The sequence below is a fragment of the Lipophrys pholis genome (genome assembly GCF_963383615.2).
Source record: "Lipophrys pholis genome assembly, chromosome: 23".
NCBI classification, from domain to species: domain Eukaryota; kingdom Metazoa; phylum Chordata; class Actinopteri; order Blenniiformes; family Blenniidae; genus Lipophrys; species Lipophrys pholis.
In genome coordinates, this window is record NC_137645.1 from 7342362 (window position 1) to 7366756 (window position 24395).

Below are 24395 nucleotides of genomic sequence, written 5' to 3' on the forward strand. Positions count from 1 at the left end.
GAAAGGCTCCGACCACCGAGAGGCTCGCTTGGTGCGCCGCTGAGGGATTACTTTCCGGAAGACTCCCCTACAATCTCACACGCTCACTCCTGCTGTTAAAGAACAAGAACAAACCGCAGTGACACGCAGGCTCTTTTGTTTTGATCGCCAACACGTGAATCCACTCGTCATAAATGAGTAATACTGCAGCTGTATTCTCTGTGGCTGATGGTTGTAAAAGGCTTTGGCGAAAAGTTTTATTTCGTAGACTTAAAGTGCCGGGCAACTGGTGAGTAGCCCAAGGCCTTAACCAAGGTCTAGATACCTTGGTACAACTTCTACCTTTACCCTGGATACTGGATACTTTCATACAGTTCCTACCCCTAACCGAACCAGTTCTAGATACTTTCATACAGTTCCTACCCCTAACCGAACCAGGATATAGATACCTCGATACAACTTTTACCTTTACTCGAACAAGGATCTGGATACTCTCCTACAATTCCTACCTCTACCCAAAACAGGGTCTGGATACTTCCGTACAATTCCCGCCACTGCCTGAACCACGGTCTCTACCTTTTCCAGAAATTTTTATCCAAACCACAGTTGGTATCTCTCCACACTCTGCCCCAACCCGAAATAGGTTCTGTATCCCCGACCCTAACTTTTCTCCCCAGTAATACTACGAACCCAAACCATGGTTCATAACCCTGCCTTCAATCCCGACTCCCCTTTCCTGAACCATGGTCCGTACCCCTCCCCACCCGTTGAATGACCATACCAAGAAGAAGAATAAAGTAGGTCTCCTTGGTGAAAAGAACAATAGAATAGGAAGAGGAGCTTCCGCTCTTGTCAATAATGAGAAGGCGGTACATCGGAGGTTGTAAAACGCCCGGACAAAAAGTTGTTTCCCTCGATTTTAAAGTGCTGCAGACAGTTCAAGGCGTCTTAATGTCCTGATTGTGGCATTAAATTGACCGAATTGGCTCATAAACTGTGTAAACAAATTAGTTTTACCGGCCTTGTGTGGCCGAGGCGACTCTCAGACCGTAAAAAAGTTACTTCTGGATGCAGTCCGAGTTATTTGCACTCTCGTAGCTTAAAAGTACAGCGCATCAGAGGGAAGGGGAAAACTAACAATCCCATGAAAGGGCGAAGGAATCGTCTCTAATAATGAACATCTTTTTTGTCCCTCGAGTTTGAATGTTGCCGCTTTGATCTGGAGGACGTTTGAAATTCCTTTGCGCCACATGGTGTCATCCCGTAGAAACCCTGTTTTAATTTAATAGCTCTGATCCAGCTGTTGATCTGCAGCACTTCGGATCAATGGGCTGAGATTAAAACTGATGTTTAATGGACATTTGATGGGTCTAAGTAACGCGTCTGCCGAACGCCGCAAATCATCTTCCCTTCGCCGTCGAACAGACGTGTCGAACCAAAAGAATAATGAAAGGCTTTCTCTCTGGATGAGACGTTCATCCTTTGACACCTGTCTTGTTCTTTTTGAAAAGGAAAAATAAGTGCTCAAAGTCCCCGGGTGACAAAATTAATCACCAACGATCGGAGGACACGCTCCACGTCAGACGTTCTTTTAAGATGGATGGAAGTGATAAATTCTTCATTTACAGGTAAAGCTTAAGTACAACACAAGTAACGGGCGATGGGTAAGGGTGGTACGCGTTTATCCAACTGAACCCAGAAAACTGTAGGAAAAATCGGCGCTCGGTGGCCGCTGGAAATGCAACTTTTTGAAAATGCTGCCACGCAGTAGGTAGTTGTTCTGCACATGCTCAGTAGGCGAACAATAACTGTGTAATTTTCATTTCCAGATGTGTCAGGTGACTGATATTTCCGTTATGTTATGTACACATGTATTTATCTATTTATTTACTTCCATTGGTTTCCATGGTGACAAATGTGGCGTTGGCGAAGCTATGCGCTCTACCGAGTGTCTGTTCAGGTTGTAAATACGACACTTCAATACTTGTCGCGACTAATTTGGTGTGAAAAAGCGTCAAAACGAGAAAGAAATGTACTTAAAAATTAATAAATTGTTACCACTCAGATTAATATACCACAATTTAAGCGTATCGCGTTTATTATCGATCACAACTTTGGTTTTTCTGGGCCAATCGGCACAACTGGAAAAACCGGTATAAAGTTTCTCATCTGCTACGTCGACATAAACGGCGAGTGTCGACACGCGAGGGTGGAGTCTTTTCCACGTTTTTCCACGTCCCTCCCGCTCGTTCCACTTCCTTTACGTGTCTCTGCGAACAAAAAGGTCCGTTTTCCGCTCCCATGAAGACGCCCGGGCATGAATTTCCCGTGTTTGTGTCTCACGTCGCTCGGTGTTTTTTGAAGCGGCGTACAAACTGTCAAAACGTTGGCGAGGCTTGACGTGTGACACCCGCCCACTTCCTCCACTCTGAGACGAATAAACAAGGATCAGCTTGAGGGGATACGGAAAGACATGCTGCTGCTTCTTCTTCTTCTTCTTCTTTTTTTTCTTATTTTTAAAAAGACGATATCTGGAACAAAAGGGGAAATGAATATATGTTGAAAGAAGAGAAGTGTGTCGGTTCTCGTCAGGTCAGTCCTCTACGTTAGAGTCCCGGAGGAAATATTGCGATGGGAGATTGGTAAACATGAGGCGGATCAAGTGTGTAACGGGTTCTTGTTCTGTGGCCGTCTGGAATGAACGAGGCAAGATGAAGGAAAAATAAACAAATAAATAAATTCAACCAGGAGGTCAGATGATTTGTTGGGAATGAGCTCAGTCTCCATGGAAACGGGGGCGGCGGGCGGGGGACGAACCTTTTGAAAACTTACCATTTTCTGAAAATGGGGGGGAATTCAACTTTTTGAAAATTTGTTTATTTATTTATTTATTTAGTTATTTATTTGTTTATTTATTTATTTATTTATTCAGGCAGCAGGGTTGCTGAGGTTGACGGTTTGACGCACAACCGAGAGCGCGCATCATTTTTTTTCTGAATCAACTTTGTCCCGGCAACCCTGCTTCCTGTCATTTGCTTAAAACAAACAAACAAACAAACCGCATTAGTCGTCATAATCCCGCTCCTCTGGTGTTGAATTTAATGTGCACTTGAGAAGTTGCTGATGCAAGCGTCTTTTCACTTTTTGGTCACCGGCTCGGTTTTCAAATGTTCCAGCCGAGAGACAGACACATAACCCTATTTGTTTCGCTAAAGCGCGCGGCGCTCCAAAGCGAGTCGTCGAGGGAGTGGGTGGTGTTTTGACGTGCGACATACGCCTCTGTTATTCTTACCACGGGGGAAAAAAAAGAAGAAGCTATAAGTGAAACAAAGACAATCTGCTTTTTTTCCTTCGGAGATGAGAGGAACGTGGAATCGAGGCGCTATAGTTCATCTTCTTGGCGACTGTGAGTCGAGTTGGAAGGTTGCGGGTTCGATTCCTCCCACGAGTGTCCTTGAGCGAGACTCCTAACCTCCCGTTGGATGGACAGAGCGCCGGGCATGGCGGCTACCGCCATTGGTTTGGCGCAGTGGTTGCCCCGGCTTCCAATCAGGAGGTCGCAGGTTTGATTCCCACAGTGGGCGAGTCACTACTGTGGGTCGTTGAGCAAGACTCCTCGCTCCGCGGAAACAGGACGGACTAAAGGAAGTTACCCAACGGGATTAGTGACGTTTGATCAGCAGGGATGTTCTGATCCCATTTTTCAAAAGAAGTACTAGCTTTTGACTACTTGCTGATACGAGTACTAACATTGATCTAGTACCGATACCAACACTGACCTCCAGTATCGGTACGTCACTAATGAACAGTTAGTTGTAGTTCAGTCGACTTGACTGGACTTTAAAGACTAAACGACCTCAAGCCGACTCACTTTGTCTTCTTATTAATATTTATTCTTCCGCGCCGTTAACCCGCCGACATTTCTCAGAATTAAAGAGTCGAGTTCAGTTCAAGAGCAGAACACGATACTTTGGAAGTGCCGCTTTTGTTCACGAGTGACAGATCTCAAAGGTGTGAGAAGTCGACTGTGCAAAGACGAAGGCTGTGAGAGCTAAAACCAGCCCTCCATTGTGTGTGTGTGTGTGTGTGTGTGTGTGTGTGTGTGTGTGTGGGGGGTAATTAAACAATTAAAATTAAACCGGGCTATAACTCAACTTTTCGAAAATACTCCGAATACATGGGAAAATGCAACATTTTAAAAATGCTCAGACTTTGTGGAAATGTAGGAATAGGTTACTTTTCGAAAATCTTCACAGTCTTCGCAAATAGGGGGGGGGAAATGCAACATTTTGAAAATGCTCCATCACTGAAGAAATGTGGGAATCTTTTCAAAATGCTTCGACTCTGTGGAAGCAGGAAAAGAAAACACTCCAACTTCATTTTGTGGAAATGGCAGGAAACGCAACTCGCACCTGCCACCAGTTCATATTGTTCTCTGCACACAAGTGTGTGTGTGTGTGTGGTTTCATTACAGATCGATATGGCGCCATCTTGTGGCCTGGCATGCTCACTACATCGTTTTCAGCATTTCCGTGTAAGTCATTTTGAAGACATCGCCGTGTCAACGTGGAACTTTTACGAAACGGTGCGCTTTCACTTGTAACGTCTTGTTTCAGCTTTATTGGCGCTGCAAAAAGAGTAAGCCATTGAACATGGTTGCCATGGCAACGCGCTCCGTTACAACACCAGCTGCCGTGGCTCTTAAATACAGTCAGACAAACGCTGACGGCAGCTATTATGTGGTTGTGTCCATGTAAGTGGAAAATGTGCTTTATTAAAGGCGGTGTGGTAATGACACGTTTCCCCCGGCGCCGCTGTGACAGGCGGACATGTTTTGTCCCGACAGGCTGACATTTGCGTATTTTGAGCGTCACTCTGACGGCGTAATGACATGAATTCTGCAAAACAACCCCTGCATGAGCAACGTCTGGAAAACATCAAAACGGGGAGTGAAATCCAACTTTCCGCTTCCTGTTTTCGGCGCGTCGTTGTGCGTCAGTCAAACAGACTCGAGCCCACGGTTGTTCTCGGCGCCGGTTTACGTACACGGCGATGATTTCAAAACAAAATGCCGAACTTTTGTTGCCTTTTGCGCGCTTCAGTGACCACCCACATGCACGGACTTCGTCTCCATGGAAATGAAGAAACTTTGAAAAATGCACCATCTCCGTGGAAATGGGGAAAGTGCAACTTTTTGAAAATGTTCCAACTCTGGCTCCATGGAAATGCCAAATTTTGAAAGCGCTCTGACTCTGTCACTGTGGGTCATGGTGGGGTGGGGGCAGCTTTTTAAAAATCCATCATCTCCCTAGAAATGGGGAAAACGCAATTTTTCAAAACACTGCGACCGAGAAGAAATGGGAAAAGAGCAACTCTTTGAAACCCCTGACTCTCTGGAAACAAGGGAAAATGCATCTTTTTGAAAATCCTCCATCTCTGATAGTTTTTGAAAACTCTTGGAATACATGACAATGGGGAAAGTGCAACTTTTGGAAAACACTGACTCTGGAAACGAGAGAAAATGCAACTTTTTGAAAAGGATCCATACCCATGGAAATGGGAAAAATTGCAACTTTTTGAAAATACTGCGAATCCTTCTCTGGGGAAACGCAACTTTTTGGAATGGTCTGTCTCCATGGACACGGGGAAAAAACGTCTATTGTTGATACACTTTTCCATGTAGTCACACTGTTAACGTTGATAGTGTATTGTTCTCTGTGTACATGATTGTGAATTCATTTTATCAACAAGCAACAGCACCATCTTGTGGCCTGGCATGCTACCTACATAATTTTCAGCATTTCTGCCGTTGCCGTGGAAACCATTTTCAGAACGTGTAAACGGATACACAAACGGTGTGTTTTAAAATGTCGTGTTCTTTCCCCGTCTTTCCGAAACTCACATAAATGCCAGTTAATGTCAAGAGTTTGCGAGCTCGGGTTTTGGATTATTCTGGATTACAAAGTCTTTTCACACTTTTTATCAATCCGCTAAAGGGCACGTAGACATTTAATACGACTTAACAGAATAAAAGGAGAGAAATAAAACGCACTTTGCCGCTACAATGAGTCAAGGTGCTGTGGGGCTAAAACAAACACGGCAATCCTTGTTCTGGGACAAGTTGACAGAAGTGGTCAACTAAATGGTCTCCTGCTCAAACTCTGGTTCGTTTTCTCTTAATGTCACCAATTCCAGTAATCGGACATATTTAATGGTTTCTGCCGTAATGAGCTGAACCTTCGGAGATGAAATCAAATCAAGAAACATTGAGTCCTTTTGAAAATATTACGTCTCTCTGTAAAAACATTTTTGAATAATTTAAAAAAAATTGACTGATTTACTTACTGTAAAAAAACAAAAAGGCTTTTTTTCCTAAATATTTAGTGACTTTTTGTACATTAGAGATTTCCTATGTGCAGTTTTGGGTGATCGAGAGAAACATGGACAAAGGTATCATGAAATACTTTCTTTCCTGTTCTTATAAAACAATTTCTAATCGAATTATTTGACGGTCTGCATTGGTTCTATATTGCAGTGTTTTGTTTTTATACGAGCCTTTTGCGTTTACTTGTTTTATATTTGGGAGAATTCGGAGTTTGTATTTGGTTTTGGGCGATTTTAATGCATACAACATGGAATTTATACAAGACAAGGTGTTTTCCTACTTTGCATGCTTCTGTTGGTAATCTATCAGCCCCTGATGTTGCAGATTTTAAATCTTTTGCGCATTTTTTTTTCAACATTTTTTTTCCCGCAAAACTCCTCCCAAAACAAGTGGCGCAAACATAAACATGTTAGTCTCAGCTTTTTTTTTTTTTTTTTCCTAGTAGCAGTGATGTTTGAGACGAGCGATGCTCGTGAGGTAGGGAGAGAGGGAGGGAGTTGGCGTGAGCGCGCGGAGCGGGAGCGCGCGTATAGGAAGGAAGCGAAACGGACGGAGCGGAGGCGCGTCAGTCGCCAGCGGAGCTCAACACCGGGACTGTTTCTGTGTGTGTGTGTATGTGTGTGTGTGTATGCGCGCGCGTGTGCGTTTTTAGATTAAGCCAAGCAGCCGCAGAGCCCCTCCGTCCTGTGATCCTTTACAACCCCCAGAGATGATGCTCCAACTCGCGCAGCTCCTCTGCGTGCTCGTCTGCGGCAGCCAAGGTGAGGCAAAAAGACGCAAAAAAAAAAAAGAGAAGAAGAGAGAAAGAAAGAAGCTTTGTGGGGAAGTTGGGTGTATTCTCCATCCTGATCTTGCAGCAGAGAGACGGAGAGAGGGCTGGATTGTTTAACTGGATTGTTTTGTAGTTGAGGCACGTCTTCCAGGGTCCAGGATGCTGGAGAAGAAGCGGGGGGGGGGGGGGGGGGGGGGGGTGTTATGATGCGCTCCACAGTCTGCGCTCACCCCCCCTCCAGGATTAGAACTGTCATCTCCATCTTTTTTAGTTTTGTGGGTGTTTAAACCCACCCGAATTTTATTTTGAAAGGGTTCGTCTTTTTTCCCACCTTCAATCCAGCAGATCTGAGCCTTGTGATTTTTTTAAAAATGTAATTTTATTTCTTTTTCTCGGATGAAAGTTTGGGTTTTGGCTTTGCGCAAATGTGTGTGTACGTGTGTGTGCGCGCGGCGTGCGCATCCTCACGCGCAGCTGTCACCTGAGTGGCTGTTTGATTACAAGCCCACACACTCTTCCACACTTTTTGTGTGTGTGTGTGTGTGTGTGTGCGCGTGTGTGTCCTGATCCAGCGGGGCGCGTCACCCGCGCTCAATGCGTTAAAAACATGACGCGTATTTATTGTCAAGTGTTGAGGCGCGTGTGCGGCAGGACGAAGGTTTATCTGTTGAAAATCAATCTTATTCCTCATATCTTCTCGTTTTTTATATATGTGTGTGTGTGCGCCAGTGTGTATGTGTGTGTGTGTGCGTGCGCCAGTGTGTATGTGTGTGTGTGTGCGTGCGCGTCCTGGCGCACAACGGCAGGTGGGGGTAGAGCGCTGCAAAGTGATGCCAAGAGTGGAGCAAGAAGCTGCTGGGCGCGTGTGGCATGCAGATACTGGAGTACCTTCAGGGTGGTGGTGGTGGTGGTGGTGGGGGGGGGGTCAAATGGACAGCGATAATTTCTAATCTTTAATATTGAAATGGACATAAAATGTTCCATAGAAAATAGAGAAAACCATTTTGTTTTTCACCCTTTCGTTCGCAAAATGATGCAGTACACATGCCAGGCCTGTAGGGGGCACTGTGACTACCACAGAAATGCACCGAAGACGCAGAGAATGAGTCATGTCGGACATCTCACCTTCTCGAACTGGAGCGCGTCGTCCGCCATCGTTGCTGTGAAGCGACGTCGCGGGGCAGTGACGTCATCGTTTCGCCACGAGTTGGCGCTAATGGTGGTTTTTTTGTTTGTGTAATGAAACGGCACGGGGAGAAGAATACGTCATAAATTCGAGACGGATTCGGAAGGTTTTTCTTTTTTTAATACAATAATTACTTGGATAAAAAAAGCTACAATCACTAGAAGTTTTTTTTTTATCTAAAAACGTATCAATAGTAAAGATGAACAAAACTGCTAAAGAGATAAAAATGGTTAAAATGTCCTGTAATTAGTTTATTTAATTTCCTCCTTTCTGAGGTTTAATCACAGTTAAGCCTGGTACATATTAGTCAAAATGAATTATTCATTGATTCTGTTTTATTTGATCTTTACCTTTGTTTTTATTTATTCTCTGTGGCGCCGCGGCTAAAGGAAGACACGTATAAGACGCTTGTTTCAAAATAAAACTGTTCGCCTTATTTTAAAGATTGAAGGTGTTTTGAAGCTACAGATCAATTTGATTTGAAAATCTCTGGTGTTTGACGATACGAGTACTAACCTTTAGTTACTTGCCGATACCAAGTACCTATTCGAGTACTTACCTCTAGCTACTTGTCGACGCAAAGTACCGATTTGAGTACTAACCTTTAGCGACTTGTAAATACAAAGTACCAATACGAGTACTGAGTACCAATACAAGTACTAATCTTTAGCTACTTGCCGATATCGAGTACCGATACGAGTACTAACCTTAAGCTACTTGCCAATACAGCACTAACCTTTAGCTACTTGCCGATACTGAGCACCGATACGAGTACTGTCTACCAATAAGAGTACAAACTTTGAGCTACTTGCCGATACCAAGTACCAATACAGCACTAACCTCGAGCTACTTGCCGATACTGAGTACTGATATGAGTACTTGCCGATGCCGAGTACCAATACGAGTACTAACCTTTTGCTTCTTACCGATACGACTACTAACCTTTAGTTACCGATACAAGTACTTGCCGATATCGGTCGTTAGCTACTTCCTGGTAGTTAAACTGAGCAACGTCAGGCTAGCTCTGCTGCTGCTAATTTTACTAGTTTACCGATACTAGTACCACTAAGTAAGTCACTGTAGTTATTCAAACTCTTTCTCCCTCCCCTTGATATTTCCTCACTTCACTTCTGTCGTCATTAATATTCAAGTATCTCCAAATGCCGCCCGCCGCCTCATCTACCTGCTGCTGACGCGCAACGTTGCGTAATACCCTCCGGGTGTCGGCGTCGGCGCGTCCCCTCGTATAAAGACTCCTGATTAAGTTGCCCCGAGCCACCGAGACACCGACTTTATTACCCCCGGCGTTTTTAAGGGACTGTTTTCGATTGGCAGCTCATCTTTCTCCCGGATTAATCAATAGGCTGTTAGGAAAAACCGCCGTTATGAAGGATGGGGGGACGGGGGGGACGGTGGGGGGGGGGCATATCTTCATTTATTATTACAGTTAATCCCACCGAGGTCAGGACTGGAGACGCTCCTCGTAAAGCCTCAACTGGAATATTCATTGCTTTGTTGCTTTCCCTTTGTTGCAGAGGTATTACATCACCCTCGCCAACCAATTTCCATTCTTATCGCGCCGCCGAACGACTGCGAACGTCCACACAAATTGACCTATTAGACGACGCACGCACGCCGCGCCGGTGTAATGTGAATAATGAGGATACCTCGGAGTTTTAGCGGGGCGTGTGAGCGGGATGCTCAATTCTCCCCGTCTTCTGTCGGCGCGGGACCTTGAAACAGACGCTAATCCGTCGGAACAAGGAAAAAAAAAAAGTTTAAATTTTTTTTTTTTAAGGGTCTTTCGGCGTTCCCCGGCTCGCCCTCCGTCTCCGCTGCCTCCCGAAGGAAAACGTTCGCTTTCGGAGTACCGGCAAATCCTGGAAATGGAACATCGTCGTAGCAATATGGCCGCCAGTTGACACGACGAGGGAACGTAACTTTTTAAAAGCGTTACGCCTAAACCTTTTGGAGATGGAATGTCTAAACCGGGGGAAACGCGACGTTTTGAGGACTCTACGTCGCCGTGGAGACGGTGAAAATGCGACTTTTTGGGGAACGCTATGTGTCCATCGAAAACGGGCAAAAGCACTACGTCTCTGAGGAAATACAGGGAAGTGCAACTTTTTGAAAACGCTACGTCTCAATCTAAATGGGACTAAAACGCTGTCTTCGTGGAAATGGACGGTAGGGCAATTTTTTTTGAAAATGCAACTTTTTGAAAACAATCTTAACGGGGAAAGCAACTCTTTGAAAATATTTATTCTAAATAGGGAAAAATTCAACTTTTTGAAAACACCATGTCTAAATGGGGGAAAAACATTTTGAAGACACGATGTCTACTTTTAAACGGGGGGTGGAAATGCAACTTTTTGAAAATGCGACAGTTCCGTGAAAACAGGGAGAACGCAACTTCTTGAAAACACTCCTTTGCCATCTAAATGGGGGGAAAACGCAGCGTTCGAAGACACTTCGTAGTTGAAACAGGGAAAACGCAACTCTTTGAAAATGCATCTTTTCGAAAAACAGTCAAAGTCTCAGAGGAAACGAAGGAAAACCACTTTTCACGTCCGCGTTCATTCCAAAAACTACCAACAGCGCCACCTCGTGGCCCGGCATGCCAACTACGTCGTTTTCAGCGTCTTCATGGAAGTCGTTTCCAAAACGTTGTAAAACGCGAATCATTTAAGAAAAACAAACAAATGCAAACGATGCCTTTCCACTCGGGCCGCTGTCGTGTGAGCCGGGTTTCGAGTCCCTCCCATCGGATTGTCGTATTTTCAGGCAGGAGTGCGCAGGATTAACCCACCCGATCCCAGTTTTTTGCAGGAAGTTAGTTCATCTCATGCAACGGCGGTCACATCCTCCCGTTGACGACACGCAAAGCTGCTCTGGGAAGAAACGGCCTGTGTCTTTCCCCCGGTAAGGTGGAATTGATTGCGTGATTTGATTAATAGACTGGGAGACGGAGCGAACGTGACGAGAAGCACAGTGTATGTATGGAAATGGAATCGGCCCCTGGAGGCGGCGGCATATGAGAAATCAATTTAAGGAAGGACTGGAGTCAGCAGGGCTCCGAGTTGTACAAAGGGCAATCTCAGTGTTATGGATATGCTTTTTATTTGCCTGCAAGCTTTTCTTTTCTTTTTTTTGGGGGTTTCTCATGTGTGCCCTTTAGCACTCGGTCCGCCCGGTGGAGGCCTCGCCATCGAGTTCCTGTTCCAAATATCATCCAGCATCTTGTGTTTGTCGAGAAAAAACGAGGCTTCCTCGAGACGACGTCGGCGTGTCGTTCCGAAGAAAGAGGAGCCGATCAATTATTTAAAGGGGAAGACGCCTCGTTTTCAGCGCTCCCGGGGGAAACTCCTGGACATTTCCCCTTCCCTACGTGACCTCATCAACAGGGTTGGGTTCACATGACAACGGTGCTCGGAGCTTCCGAAAGCACACGTTTTTGAAAACGGTACCACTTTTTGGAAAAGCTGCTCAAGGTTCATCGCCGTGAAGACTAGACTTTTTCGAAAAAGTCAGAGCTCCGTCCCGAGTAGATGGCAGAATCGCGGCAACGCTTCATGTGCGCCACGGAAATAGTAAATGGTGTCTGTATCTCCATGGAAACGGGAGGGGGGTAACTTTTTGAAAAATCATTGTGAAAACTGGGGGTAAAAAAAACCGCACCTTTTTCAAAACAGTCCAAATCAGTCCCCATGGAAAACGGGGAGTCAAATGTAACTTTTTGAAAAGTCTGTATTTGTGTAAACAAGGAATGCACAACTTTTTGAAAACAAACAAAACCCCCAAAACGCGTTTTTGACTGAAGCATAAATCCCTTGTTCGAAACCAATAATTCCAAACATCCACACATGTTGTGTAAGTGCAAAAGAGTGGAAACGTGGAATCTGCCTGATGTTGTAGTGCAGAAGCTTTATTCTTTATTATATTTGAGTACAATACATATAGCTCAGCTTAAAATCGGAATACTACTGCTCATTAAATCCCAAATCCTGGGACTTGGGCAGGACGGAGGGAAGAATGGAAACGGAGGCAGTGATTAAAAACAAATTTATTTGAATTAGCGTGAATCCGATTGCAGCGAGTTAAACTTCCAGAGATCGGCGGGAACTTCCATGGAGTTCCCGCCGTGCCAGAAATTAATAAAACGTAATCGAGTCCTGCCTCGACGGAATCGGATCAGCGCCGAGCGACGTGATTGGAGGAGGCAGCGGCTGCACACTGCTATGTTTCCCTGTTTTATTTATTTTTTAATTCGGTTGGGTTTCGGTGCCAAGCCAACGCAGGCGACCGATTGGCTAGTGTCCTGCCAGTCTAACTCGCAGGCTATTAGGCCCGAACCCGGATGCCAGGGTGGCGGCGGCGGCGGCGGTATCGGCGGGCAGATGGAGGGAGGAAACACGATTGCGGCGTCCGTCCTCTCTCGCTCTCCCTCCTGTTGCTTCTCACTTCCTGCCGCGTTCTCCTCCTCCTCCTCCTCCTCCTCCTCCTCCTCCTGGCGACGGCAGTCGGATCAGACGAACTCCACTGTGCGTGTGAGTGACCCACTTAGGCTGTATTAATAACCGCCGCGGCGCCCTGGGATGCGCTCCAATCGTACGTCGGATTTCATGGCGGTATCGACAAAATCACGCGGCGGCCGCTGGAACACGCATACAACATACCTTTCGACGGATTCTGGTGTCGAAAAGCGCGATCTATCAGAAAAACTGGCGTTTTCCAGCCAGTATCAATAAATATTCTCCATAAAAGCCGTCAAAAGTACAAACAACTCTCAATATTGTGGGTTTTTCTCTTCAGGCAAGCTCTTAAAGTACAAGATCCAGACTTTGTCTCCGTGTCACCGCGAGCAGGTCGCACACTACTACCTTCATCTGCTTTTTTTTTTTTTTTGGGCCGTTTGACGAATATAAAAGTACGCCTGTTTGAAAAGACCCACGAAAACCGAGAACGATGTTCCAAATAAAGCCGTCATTACAAACACCATCTTGTTTTCTTCCCGCATAAAAATGAGTTAGTTAAGTAGTTTCAGGGCTTCTACCGGCTCCTGGAAATTACTGTATGCTTTTATTTTTTATTTTTTTTTGCTTATTTAAATGTATTTATTCGGAGGTGAAAGCTGCGGATGTTCTAGGTATCCCACCGTCCAGATAAATATTTCTTTATGGGTTTCTTCTTTAACCATGTTGACAAATGTAAAGCTTATGGCTTACCAAGGTGATATATATCGGAAAACACGATATTGTGGACCTGTTTCGCTGAATATTCTGTTATTTATATGGTATACAAACACAGTACCACTGTTATACCTTCCAAAAACTGCCCCGAAAATACCTCGAATTCATCTATACTGAGATGCAGAAGCATGAAAACCTCCTCCTGAGTATTTCATGGGAAAAGAAAAAATCAAAAAGAGAAGTATCGGGTGAAGTGGTGGCGAGGCGCCAACACGGATGACAGATTGAAATTTGGACTCGGAAGGCAGCGAGATGGACGGATGACTGGACGGGCGGCCGCTTGACGGATTAACGCACAGCTGAATGTGCGAACGCCGAGGCACAGATAGAGGTGCAATGAAGACGAGGCGTCTGCTGACAGCCGGAGGAGTAGATATTTGAAGTACTTCCTGCTGGATGCGGGCCCTGCGTGGATGTGGGGGGGGGGGGGGGGGATTAGTTGGCGGCCTTCAGACCGTCCACGTGGTCCGTCAGGACGACTGGGAAGAGGACGGATGCTAATTGTAGCGCCGCTGTCGAGCAGGTGCTAATGAGACGTTGGTGCAGATTCTGGACAAACTTTCTAATGTTCACTTTCTCTTTCTGACGACCTCGATCATCTGGTACCTCGATCATCTGGTACCTCGATCATCTGGTACCTCGATCATCTGGTACCTCGATCATCTGGTACCCTGGTTATCGAGTACTTCAGTCATCTGCTGCCTCAGCTATCCAGTCGCTCGGTTATATTGCCCCTCAGGCATCTGGTACCCTGGATTTCTGGTACCTCGGATTTCTGGTACCTCGGTTATCTAGTACTTCGGTTATCTGCTGTCTCGGCTATCCAATAGCTCGGTTATATTGCCCCTCGGGCATCTGGTACCTCTGTTATCCACTACGTCGGTTACCTTGCACCTCGGTCATCTAGTACTCCGGTTATCTGGTGCCTCAGTTATCTTGTACTTCAGTTGTCTAGTACTTTGATTGTCTAGTACTTCGTTTATCTGGTACCTCGGTTATCTGGTGCCTCAGTTATCTTGTACTTTGTTTATCTAGTACTTCAGTTATCTTGTACTTCAGTTATCTAGTACTTTGATTGTCTAGTACTTTGGTTATCTGGTACCTCGTTTATCTGGTACTTGGTACTTCGGTTGTCTGGTGCCTCAGTTATCTTGTACTTTGGTTATCTAGTACTTCAGTTATCTTGTACTTCAGATGTCTAGTACTTTGATTGTCTAGTACTTCGGTATCCGGTACCTCGGTTATCTAGTACTTTGGTTTTCTGGTACCTCGGTTATCTGGTACTTCGGTATCCGGTACCTCGGTTATCTGGTACCTCGGTTATCTGGTACCTCGGTTATCTAGTACTTTGGTTTTCTGGTACTTCGGTTATCTGATAGACTAAATGTGTGCTTTCAAAATAAAACATGTTATTCTCTCTCTGTGGTGGTTTGCCATCCTACATTGTTACAAGCAGAATTCCTTTCATCCAGTTAAAAGTTTAGAAGGATGTGGTTCAACATGTTATACATGAAGCCTTTTCGAAAAAAGGATATAAAGAGAGTTTCTATTCATGAGCGAGTAAATTCAGAGTTTTTTTCAGAGTTTTGTATTTGTAATGCTATTATCTTGGATGGGCTATTGAAATGCAGTACTTTAAAACCCGCCTCGAAGTTTGTTCTCTTAAGGTCATGGCGTTCCCTTGAAACGACCACAAGGCCTGCCGCCGCGCTCCCGGCTGGTTTCCGCTCTTGAATCAAAGTTTTTAACAATAATACGTTTGAATAATTGGCCTTATCCTTCGAGTGTCACGCGGTCGGTGGTGTGGTTTATTTTTTTTTATTTTTTTCCTCCTTCCCCGTAATCCGGGATGACTAATGTTTCTGGTCCAGTGTCCTTTCCGCCGAGGCCGCTGGGACGAGCTGGGACATTAAATCGTCTCCTGATTGAAGTGAAGTTTTGGGAAGAAATAAGAAGCGGTTTCGCTCATTGATGGGAACCGGGCTCTCTGCTTGGCCCTGTGATCCCACTTCTCCTTTGGGCTCGCGGTATTAGATTATCGCCTGCTGCATTGTTTTGTGCGATATCCATCATACCTCCTTGTATCCATCCATCCATCCATCCATCCACCCAGCTTGTCATTTCCTGCTGGTTAATTAAAACCAAATTGTGATTGATGGACTCCCGAGTGAATAGCGTCGCCGTCCCACCGCTGACCCGCGAAAGGGGATCGGCCCGGCTGCCAATCACGCCTCACGATGCCTCGCGCCGTTTTGTAAGCGGCGGCTGGGACAACGGCTGCTCCGTTTGAGGTCGTATGCCGCCGTTTTCCCCGCCACTGACACGGACCAAAGTTGTTGCCCGTTTCCACGACAACGTTTCAAGTGAAAACGCAGCGTTGTGCAGACGGTGGTGGTGGTGCGCCTGACCAGTTGCGGCACTTCCGCCGTTTAAATTAGGACTGAGACCAAGCGTCGTTTTCGGAGCATTTTCAAAAAGTTGCATTTTCGCAGACAGTGCCAGACTATTTTCAAGGTGTCACGTTTTCCCCATTTACGTGGATACAGATGGTTTTTCTAAAAGTTTCCTCCCCCCACGTTTCCACAGTCAGAACATTTTCAAAAAGTTGTATTTTCGCATTTACACGGAGACAGAGTTGTAGCGTTTTGTAAAAGTTGTGCTTTTCCTAAACAGCATTTTTTTTTTTAAAGATTCACTTCTCCTTGCTTACTCTGAGACAGTTGGAGGATTTTCAAAAAGTTGCTTTTTCCCTTTTTACGCGAAAAGTGAGTTGTAGTTTTTTCAAAAAGTTGTGTGTGAACAGAGCAATTTTTTTAAGGGTTGCATTTTCCCCCGTTTCCAGTTTCTTTTTAAACATTGCCTTGTCAAAAAGTTGTTTTCCTTAATTTAAGATTGAGTCTTAGCGTTTTCAAAAACATTTGCGCAGACAGACTTGTAGCTTTTTCAAATACTTGTGTTTACCCCCTATTTACATGGATAAAGTGTTTTCTAAAAGCTGCGTTTTCCCGCCTTTCCACACAGTGTTCTTTTTAAATGTTGCCGTTTCAAAAAGTTGTGTTTTCCGTGTTTACACATAGACACCGTCAGACAGGTAGATGTGTACACGAACCGCCAAAACAATAGTTTTGCGTTTTTTAGGGGTTTTTTTGCAATGGTTGCCGTGGGAACGGGGCCCGGTTTCCTCATGGGACCGGTTCTGCTTGGAAACGTGGCCGAGACGATCCTGGAAAGGAACCGGTCTCAGATTTCCCGCCGGGTGGCCGCCGCTCTTGTTTACGGGAGGCTTGATGAGGAATAGATGAGAGAGTGGGGGGGACAGACGAGACGCTTGAGACGACGCTCGTGTTGCAGCCTCTCTTCCCCTGATTGCCTCTTCATGCCAGACGGTCTTCAAACGGAATCTCCTAATGCTTGGTTCTATCGGTTCTCCCCCCCCCATCCCCCCCCATTTCTCGGTCCTCCCACACTCGTCTCATCGCCGCCGTCTTTACGGGGGAGATTTCCTCTCCCGTCCTACGTGGGAAGCGTCCCCTTCAGTTCAGTTGGATTTCTTATGTTGCTCGTGAACGACGGGATTCTCGAGTGCCGGCCGTTCCGGCGTTGCGCCGTCGGGCGCGTGACCGTGGCCCAAAGTCATAACGAGCGTCTCGCGAAGCGCTCGGAAGGCAAACTGTAGGCGTGTTTTTAATCACACCGTCTATCCGCACGCGGCATCTCCTCGCCCGTTGTCGTTCCCCGCCCACGATCCCCGGTGGTTCCCAAGGACGCGCGCCTCCTCCATCCGGAATACGCAGAGGATGTCTCGGTAATTAAAATAAGCCATCTTATCTTTACTTTGGATCGGACGCGCCGGCTCTCCAGGTGAAATTACTCTTCTCTCTACGTCCGCAGCCTTCGAAATCAGCCGTTCTACCACGAAGGAGACGGGTTGAGTAGAGATGGGTACCAGATTCGGTACTTTTATAGGTACCGACAGAATTCTGTCCGTACTACAGAAATCTGTGCTTAAGAAAAAACACTGGAGAACTTTGTGAAACAGCTGCGACGTTGCAATACAGTTCGAAGTTGTTTTGATATATTAAAGTTTAGATGTTAAGAAATTAATCCGCAGTTTGTTTAATCATGAAACAAATTAAACCGATATGGATTCTCGGTTATCGGTACGGTATCGGTACGGTATCAGTAAGTATCTCTAAGGTTGAGCTTTTTTTATTTTTTTTTAGGAAGAACTTCACAGGCCTCCTGACTAAATACCCCGTTTACTGTGATTTCAAGTGAAAATTTAACTTTTTGGAAACGGCTCTTAAGGTGGAACTTTTCAAAAAAAATAAAAAAACTCTGTCTAGTTGACCGTGGAGTTCTTGTTCCAGGTCATTTGTTCGGTGGTTGTATAAAAAGGGCCTCCTCCTTCATCCTGGCCGCGTCAGAACCTCCGGGTCCGTGTGATTTGGACGTATTTAAAGGTAAATCAAAGATGAAGCGAGGGGGGACGTTGCCAGTGTTAAAAACAGAGTCGAGCCTCCGCTCTGTCGGCTCTGGGGGCTCTGGCTTGCCAGTGTTTGTCGTCCTTTTCATGTGGATGCAAATGCTCCGGGGCGCCAGTCTTAGGAGAGTCTTGTGATCATGTGCAGGCCGCCGTGTCTTTTAAAGTCCCCCGGTGTATGGTCTCGCGCTGTGATTAGCATCAGAGGCCTGAAATGGCAACGAAAGCGTCAGGTTGACCGTGAGTAAGATCACTGACCGGCGGTGTGGAGTCATCACTGAACCTCGCCAGCATTTGATGGGAGGACGAGAGGAAGTACCTCAGAGAAAACCCCACATTTATCACGTGTTTTTAATACATTTTTAAAGCCGTTATAACAACTAATCAGCAGGAATCGCTGGGAACGTCGTGAAAATGCAAAGTTTTTGCTTTGTCGTTTTAGAAAAGTTTAGCATTTATACTGCAACATCTTGAAAACGATGTCTGTTTCCACGGAAACGGTGGAATCTATGATGAAAATCACACACACGCAGCAGAGAACAATAAGCTACAAACGTTAACAACGGGAGAACGTGGACATACGACAAAGTTGGTATGTTGTTACAGTGACTGTCAAAATAAAAGTACCGAGTCCCAGGGGAATATGAACTGGGGGTCATGACACTCTGGAGGAGACATTTGTACTATTGTCTATGTACTGTTGCCTTTTACCCCGTTTCCATGGAAATTGAGTTGAAGCGTTTCCAAAAAGAGACGGATTCGAAGCATTTTCAAAAAGGTGTTTCATCCATTTTCCACGGAGACGGGTGTTGGAGCGTCATCAAAAATGAGCGTTTCCACAAAGTAGCAATATCAGTGTTTGAACATTTTCCAAAAGTTGCATATCACCCCGTTTCCACGGAGACGGACCATTTTGAATTGGAAGTTTTTTTTGTTTTGCCCCATTGCGCAAACATAACCAACCGTCAGGATGTGAAACTCATTTCCTGTCAAGACGATGTGTTTTAAGGCGGCGTGTCCACATGTTTTAAGGCGGTATGTCCACACGTTCCCAGCAGGCTCGAACTCGTAGCATCCCACCGCCGCTATCGCGTTAGTCCCGTTATTGCGGTCATACCTCACCAGGACTTTTCGGCCGAACCAGATTACATCCCTCAGAGTTGCTCCTTTCCTTGTTGTCGGAGCAGAGTGTCTTCCAGCTTAGCTCGGGCCTCGTGTTGCTTCAAGAAGCGAGATTACTTTTATTTCACGCTGCTTTTCATCCATCCTGTAAAGTCTGGAGTGGGCGACCGCAGAAATGATAGATCGCCCCGGCACTCGGGGCGAAACGCCGCCGCGGTCGGACGTGGAGAAACATTGCAGTGCGGCTCCTCAGTCAATAAGCAACAAGGAGCTTTGCTGGAAGCTGCGGGAGGAGGATGGTGGGGGGGGGTGGGGGGTTAGGTTTGGGGGGGGGGGGATGCAGCACTGGCTGTGGCAGCTCTCTCCCCAAGGAGGTGGCCCGAGCTACAAATTAATAGAGCGCTCCCACATGATCTGGGAGTTTCATTTGGAACCGTCACGCTACATAAAGCCTCACAGAAATGAGGAGTTCACCGAGCCCCCCCACCTCCCCCCACCCCCCCGAATCCCCAAATAACCTGTGTGATTGTAACACTCGGCCCGCCGCCCCCCCCACCCCCCGTCTCACCTTCACGCCGCCTTCCAGCTCAAAGCCTCCCTCATCCCGGATCGTCTGCCGTCTCGACATTCCACAAGTGCAACGCAGAGTGAGAACTCTGGTGGCAACGTTCCTCAAACGAAAAGGGAACCGGGATCCACCGATACCACGTTTTTACAAGTACTCACCTTTAGCTACTTGATGAAACCAAGTACCGATACGTCGTCTTGATATTTTGTCAGAACATAAGTCACAGTGTCTGAACTGCTGACAGTTCTCATCCTCTTTTGCCGATATCGAGTACCGATACAAGTACTAACATTTAAGTACCTGCCGATACCTGATATCAATACGAGTGCCAACCTTTAGCATCTTGTCGACACCGGGTACCGATATTAGTACTAATCATTGCTGACATAGAGTACCGATACAAGAACAAACCTTTCGCTTCTTGCTTGAACTGATACGAGGACTAACCATATGCTACTTGCCGATACCGGGTACCGATATGAAAACTGACCTTTAACTGCTCACTAAGTGCGAGTATCTATCAGAGTACCAACCTTTAGCTACTTGCTGATACCGCATACTAACCTTTGGTTATTTGCCGATACCGTGTGCCGATAACGGTCCAACTTGGTCCGTCTACTCCCATTGTTGATAGTCATTGCGTTTTGCTCTCTGCACACGTCTGCGCGGCTCCATTATAAAATCGACTCAATGTCAACGCCATTGCTTTCAGTGACCCCGCCGTTGCCAGGCCGCGAAAGTTGCCTTTGAAACGGGGGTCCAACTTTCATTTCACCGTCCCGATTTCTCGGCCTCTGCAATTTCAAAGGCGCCTCCGACACTTCCCCTCCGTTTGTCTCCCCGCGTCGCTTCGTTTTGACGCGAGCGTGAAATTCTTTGTGACAGACGTGGAGAGCGGCGCGCCCCCGAGGCCCGCTCTGCTCTTATCATTATCTCCGCAATGCCCGAGATTAGACACAGCCACCGACTCTTTCACAAACGGCGCGCCTCGGAGCGGGGATTAGCACAATGACTAATCACTCAACTCGGTCGGACACAAAAAAACATACAGCGCCGATTCATATTTTGTCAACAAAGTCAACTTAATTAAAAACTGGCGCCGGATGTTTGCCAGTGGCTCCGCGTAGCACATAAACATATACGGAGCGCGAGCTCCCTGTCATCTTTTGTCTGGGTTAAACAGTCGGCACAATAGTGGTTTGAGGAAATATCCAAATTGGAGCGTTTAGGTAATTTTTTTAATAATGCCTGACAGGTTTCAGGGTTTTCAGACTCCATTAGAAAGACGTGTAATCATTATTAAAAATCTGCTCCCGAGCTGAAAACTCAATTAGGCGACACGGTTCAAGCCGGTCCGTGGGAGAGAGAGAAGCTGCACACGTGCTTAAAGCGGCCGTCAAAGTATTTTACTGCTTTGATTTTCACGTAGGACAAGACCTGAAATAACCACAAGTCCAACATGGACGCCGTCATTGATCCAGTTATGGAGGTCTCAAGCAAGAAAACGAAACCGGTCACGTTTTTATTCATGTTTTACCAACTATTAACCCTTGAAATCTTCATGGGTGATTTGTCATCATCTAAAATACAATCGATTTACATTTTGGGACGTTAAAAGAAAACAAAAAAACTGCTGAGAAAATGTCCCATAAAATATCCCATGAGAGGCACCTCATGGAGATCAGCGTCTGTTGCCATGGAGACTCACTCGAGGGCCAGCACACTGCTAACTCCGTATTTGTTTACGTCGTCTTTTAGGGATTTGTTTGTCTCTTTTAGGGATTTGTTTACGTCGTCTTTTAGGGATTTGTTTATGTCTTCTTTTAGGGATTTGTTTATGTCTTCTTTTAGGGATTTGTTTATGTCTTCTTTTAGGGATTTGTTTATGTCTTCTTTTAGGGATTTGTTTAGGGTGTCTTTTGGGGATTTGTTTGTGTCTTTTGGGGATTTGTTTAGGTTGTCTTTTAGGGATTTGTTTACGTCGTCTTTTAGGGATTTGTTTGTGTCTTTTGGGGATTCGTTTGCATCGTTCAGATTTGACCGTATTTGCCTGAATCATTTTGACTTGACGTCGTCACTTTGGGACGTCCTTTCCACATCGTCTCGTCTCGCAGGAGCGTCACCAGATCTGAACTCAAAGACGCCGCTATTCCTCAACATGTTAACAATTCCCGAAAGACGGTGATGAAATGTGAAAGTGTGTCCCTTCGTGACTCATTTACTCGGCATCTGTGAGGGGAATTTGTCTCTCTTTCGTGGTCGTCACGCGGCGGTCTCGGTGTGACTCCGCGGTTGAGGATGTTGTCTCATCGCCTGATTGATCCGCCGCTTCCTGCTCACGCCTCAACATCTGCTAGGTGGCCCGGCGATACGGCGAGGCGCAGATGGCGGCGGCGGCTCCCCAAACTGTGAAAAACTGCCTGGGAAATTCGTCTGCTCTTCCGCGGCGTCAGCAAATGAAAAACTTTTTAATTTGCCCTCGACGTTCCGCGTGTTCGGCAGTAATGGGCTAATATTAGCAACGGTGGCTAAGGCACCTGCTAGCATTCGCGCGGAGCCGCTGGTGCGATCACACCCTCTCCGTCTTGTTGAAAACGTTTCCATCTGCCACGGGGAACGCATCCTCAATTAACGCTGGCGAGAACAAAAAGTGACTGAGAATAAAAAAGACTTTTATTGTCTCATTCCGCTGTGGAGTTTAGCGGAGACGTTCCTGCGCCCGTGATGAATTCCTCCTACAGGAAATCGACAAATCTCTCTTTGATTTGGAAAACAGATATTTACTGTTTCAGTTTGCCGAAAAGAAAGCGTTAACCAAAAAAAAAAAAAGAAAGGATTTGCTTTCCATCTTGTGTGCTTGAAAAAAAAAAGAAAAAAAAGAAACCTCAGTGTCGACATCTGGCCAATTAACTGTGGGGATTTAAAAAGTACAACGCCAAAACGAAGCCTGGAACAGAAATGATCTATTTTTTTACCAGCAGCAGAAATACCTTTACTGTGGATTATTTCATTACTTTTCCAGCTCTGTGTAAAGAAAGAAAGAAAGAGAGCATTGACAGAGGTGCAGGGAATTGAAAGAACGCAGCCGTCAGTGTTGACGTTTCTCACGGCCGAGGTCATGATTTTATTCAGTTGTCAGGCTTTCATCCTTTTTTTTTTCCCCCTTTTTTTTCCCCCCGTTCAAACTGCGACCGAGTCCAGTTCTGTGCCAAGGTTCTGACATTGGAGTCGCATTCGTCACTCGGTAGCACCGGGGAGGAATCTGATTCTCAAATATGGATCCTGATTAGAAACCGTGCCGGCAAACATTATCAGTCATCGTTTGTCACGAGAAGAACGAGGAATCATACGGTTAGTGGAAAAAGTGCTCAACTTAATGTGTCAAATCAAGAAATCATGCATTAAGATGAAGAAATCCTGAATTAAGATTAAGGTATCATGCGTTAAATCAAGTAATCATACATTAAGATCCCCGAGTCATGAATTAAGATCAATGAATCATGTGTTAAGATCAAGGGATCGTTTGTTAAAATCAAGGGATCATGAATTAGGGTCAATGAATCATGCGTCAAATCAAAGAATCATGAATTGGGATCAAGGGATCATGTGTCAAGATCAAGGGATCCTATTTTAAGATCAATGAATCGTGTGTTAAATAAATGAATCATGTTTTAAGGTCAACGACTAATGAATTAATAGCAAAGTATCATGCATTAGGATCAAAGTGTCATGCATTAGGATCAAGGAATCATGCATTAGGATCAAGGAATCATGCATTAGGATCAAAGTGTCATGCATTAGGATCAAGGAATCATGCATTAGGATCAAAGAATCATGCGTTAAGATCAAGGAATCGTGTCAAATCAAGGAATCATCCGTTAAATCAAGGAATCGTGTTGAGGTCAAGGTTTTTCTTAACTCGCTCCGCCTTCGCTCTTGCATCGGGAGACGGATGCGCGCAGACGCTGCCCCCTACCGACTCAAAAGCAAAAGGCGCTTCTGGCCCATCACTGATTTGACTCGGATGCGTTTGGCGCCACCGTGAACGAAGCGATAAATCCCGCCATTGTTTCCGATGGTTTCCTCACTTTATCCGCGGGCCCCTAAACTGTTTGCACAGCGCCGCGCCGGCAATTTCTTCCCCGTCTCAGTGACACCTGAAGAATCCCAGCGTTGGCACTTTGTGTGTTGTTTGCCAGAGAGGCGGCGGTTGTCGGGGCGTTCGCCACACTGCAGGCCGGCCGTATTGATCTATTGTCTCGGAGCGGAGCAAACAATTTCACTTTTCTCTTTCTCTTTCACTTTGGCGGGAGCAGGACTGTGTGTTAGCTTTATGAATACTGATCGCCGCGCTCTCCGGCCTGGAAAACAAGGTTGCCCGCGAGAAAATCCCAAGAACAAAAGAAATGGAGTCTGAGGGAAGGAGGTCAGCATCGGCATTATGTCGGCTGGATTTTCTGCAGGACCAGACTAGGACTTGTCAGATTTATTTCATTTTATCTTTTAACTTTTCCTTTTATTTTGAAATGTTGACAGGCATATTACAAGGGATATGTACAGTCATTGGCATTTCCTTTAATTGTTTTATATATAAACATGTATCAATTCAGACATGCAAGTAGCTTAAGTCGCCCTACCCTCCCACATCCCA

At 45.7% G+C, this 24395-nt stretch overlaps 1 protein-coding gene across 2 annotated transcripts in view; it reads left to right on the plus strand.

The window, feature by feature from the left end:
- Window positions 1-6856: 6856 nt before the first annotated feature.
- ncam2 (neural cell adhesion molecule 2) overlaps window positions 6857-24395 on the plus strand; it is a 248551-nt gene continuing 231012 nt past the window's right edge. The window contains exon 1 of one of the 2 annotated variants that reach the window (XM_080493306.1): window positions 6857-7125. In XM_080493306.1, coding sequence (XP_080349432.1) covers window positions 7074-7125 — 52 coding nt within the window. In that variant the 5' untranslated portion in view covers window positions 6857-7073. The remainder of the gene's footprint in view (window positions 7126-24395) is intronic. The other variant, XM_080493307.1, reaches the window with a different exon arrangement.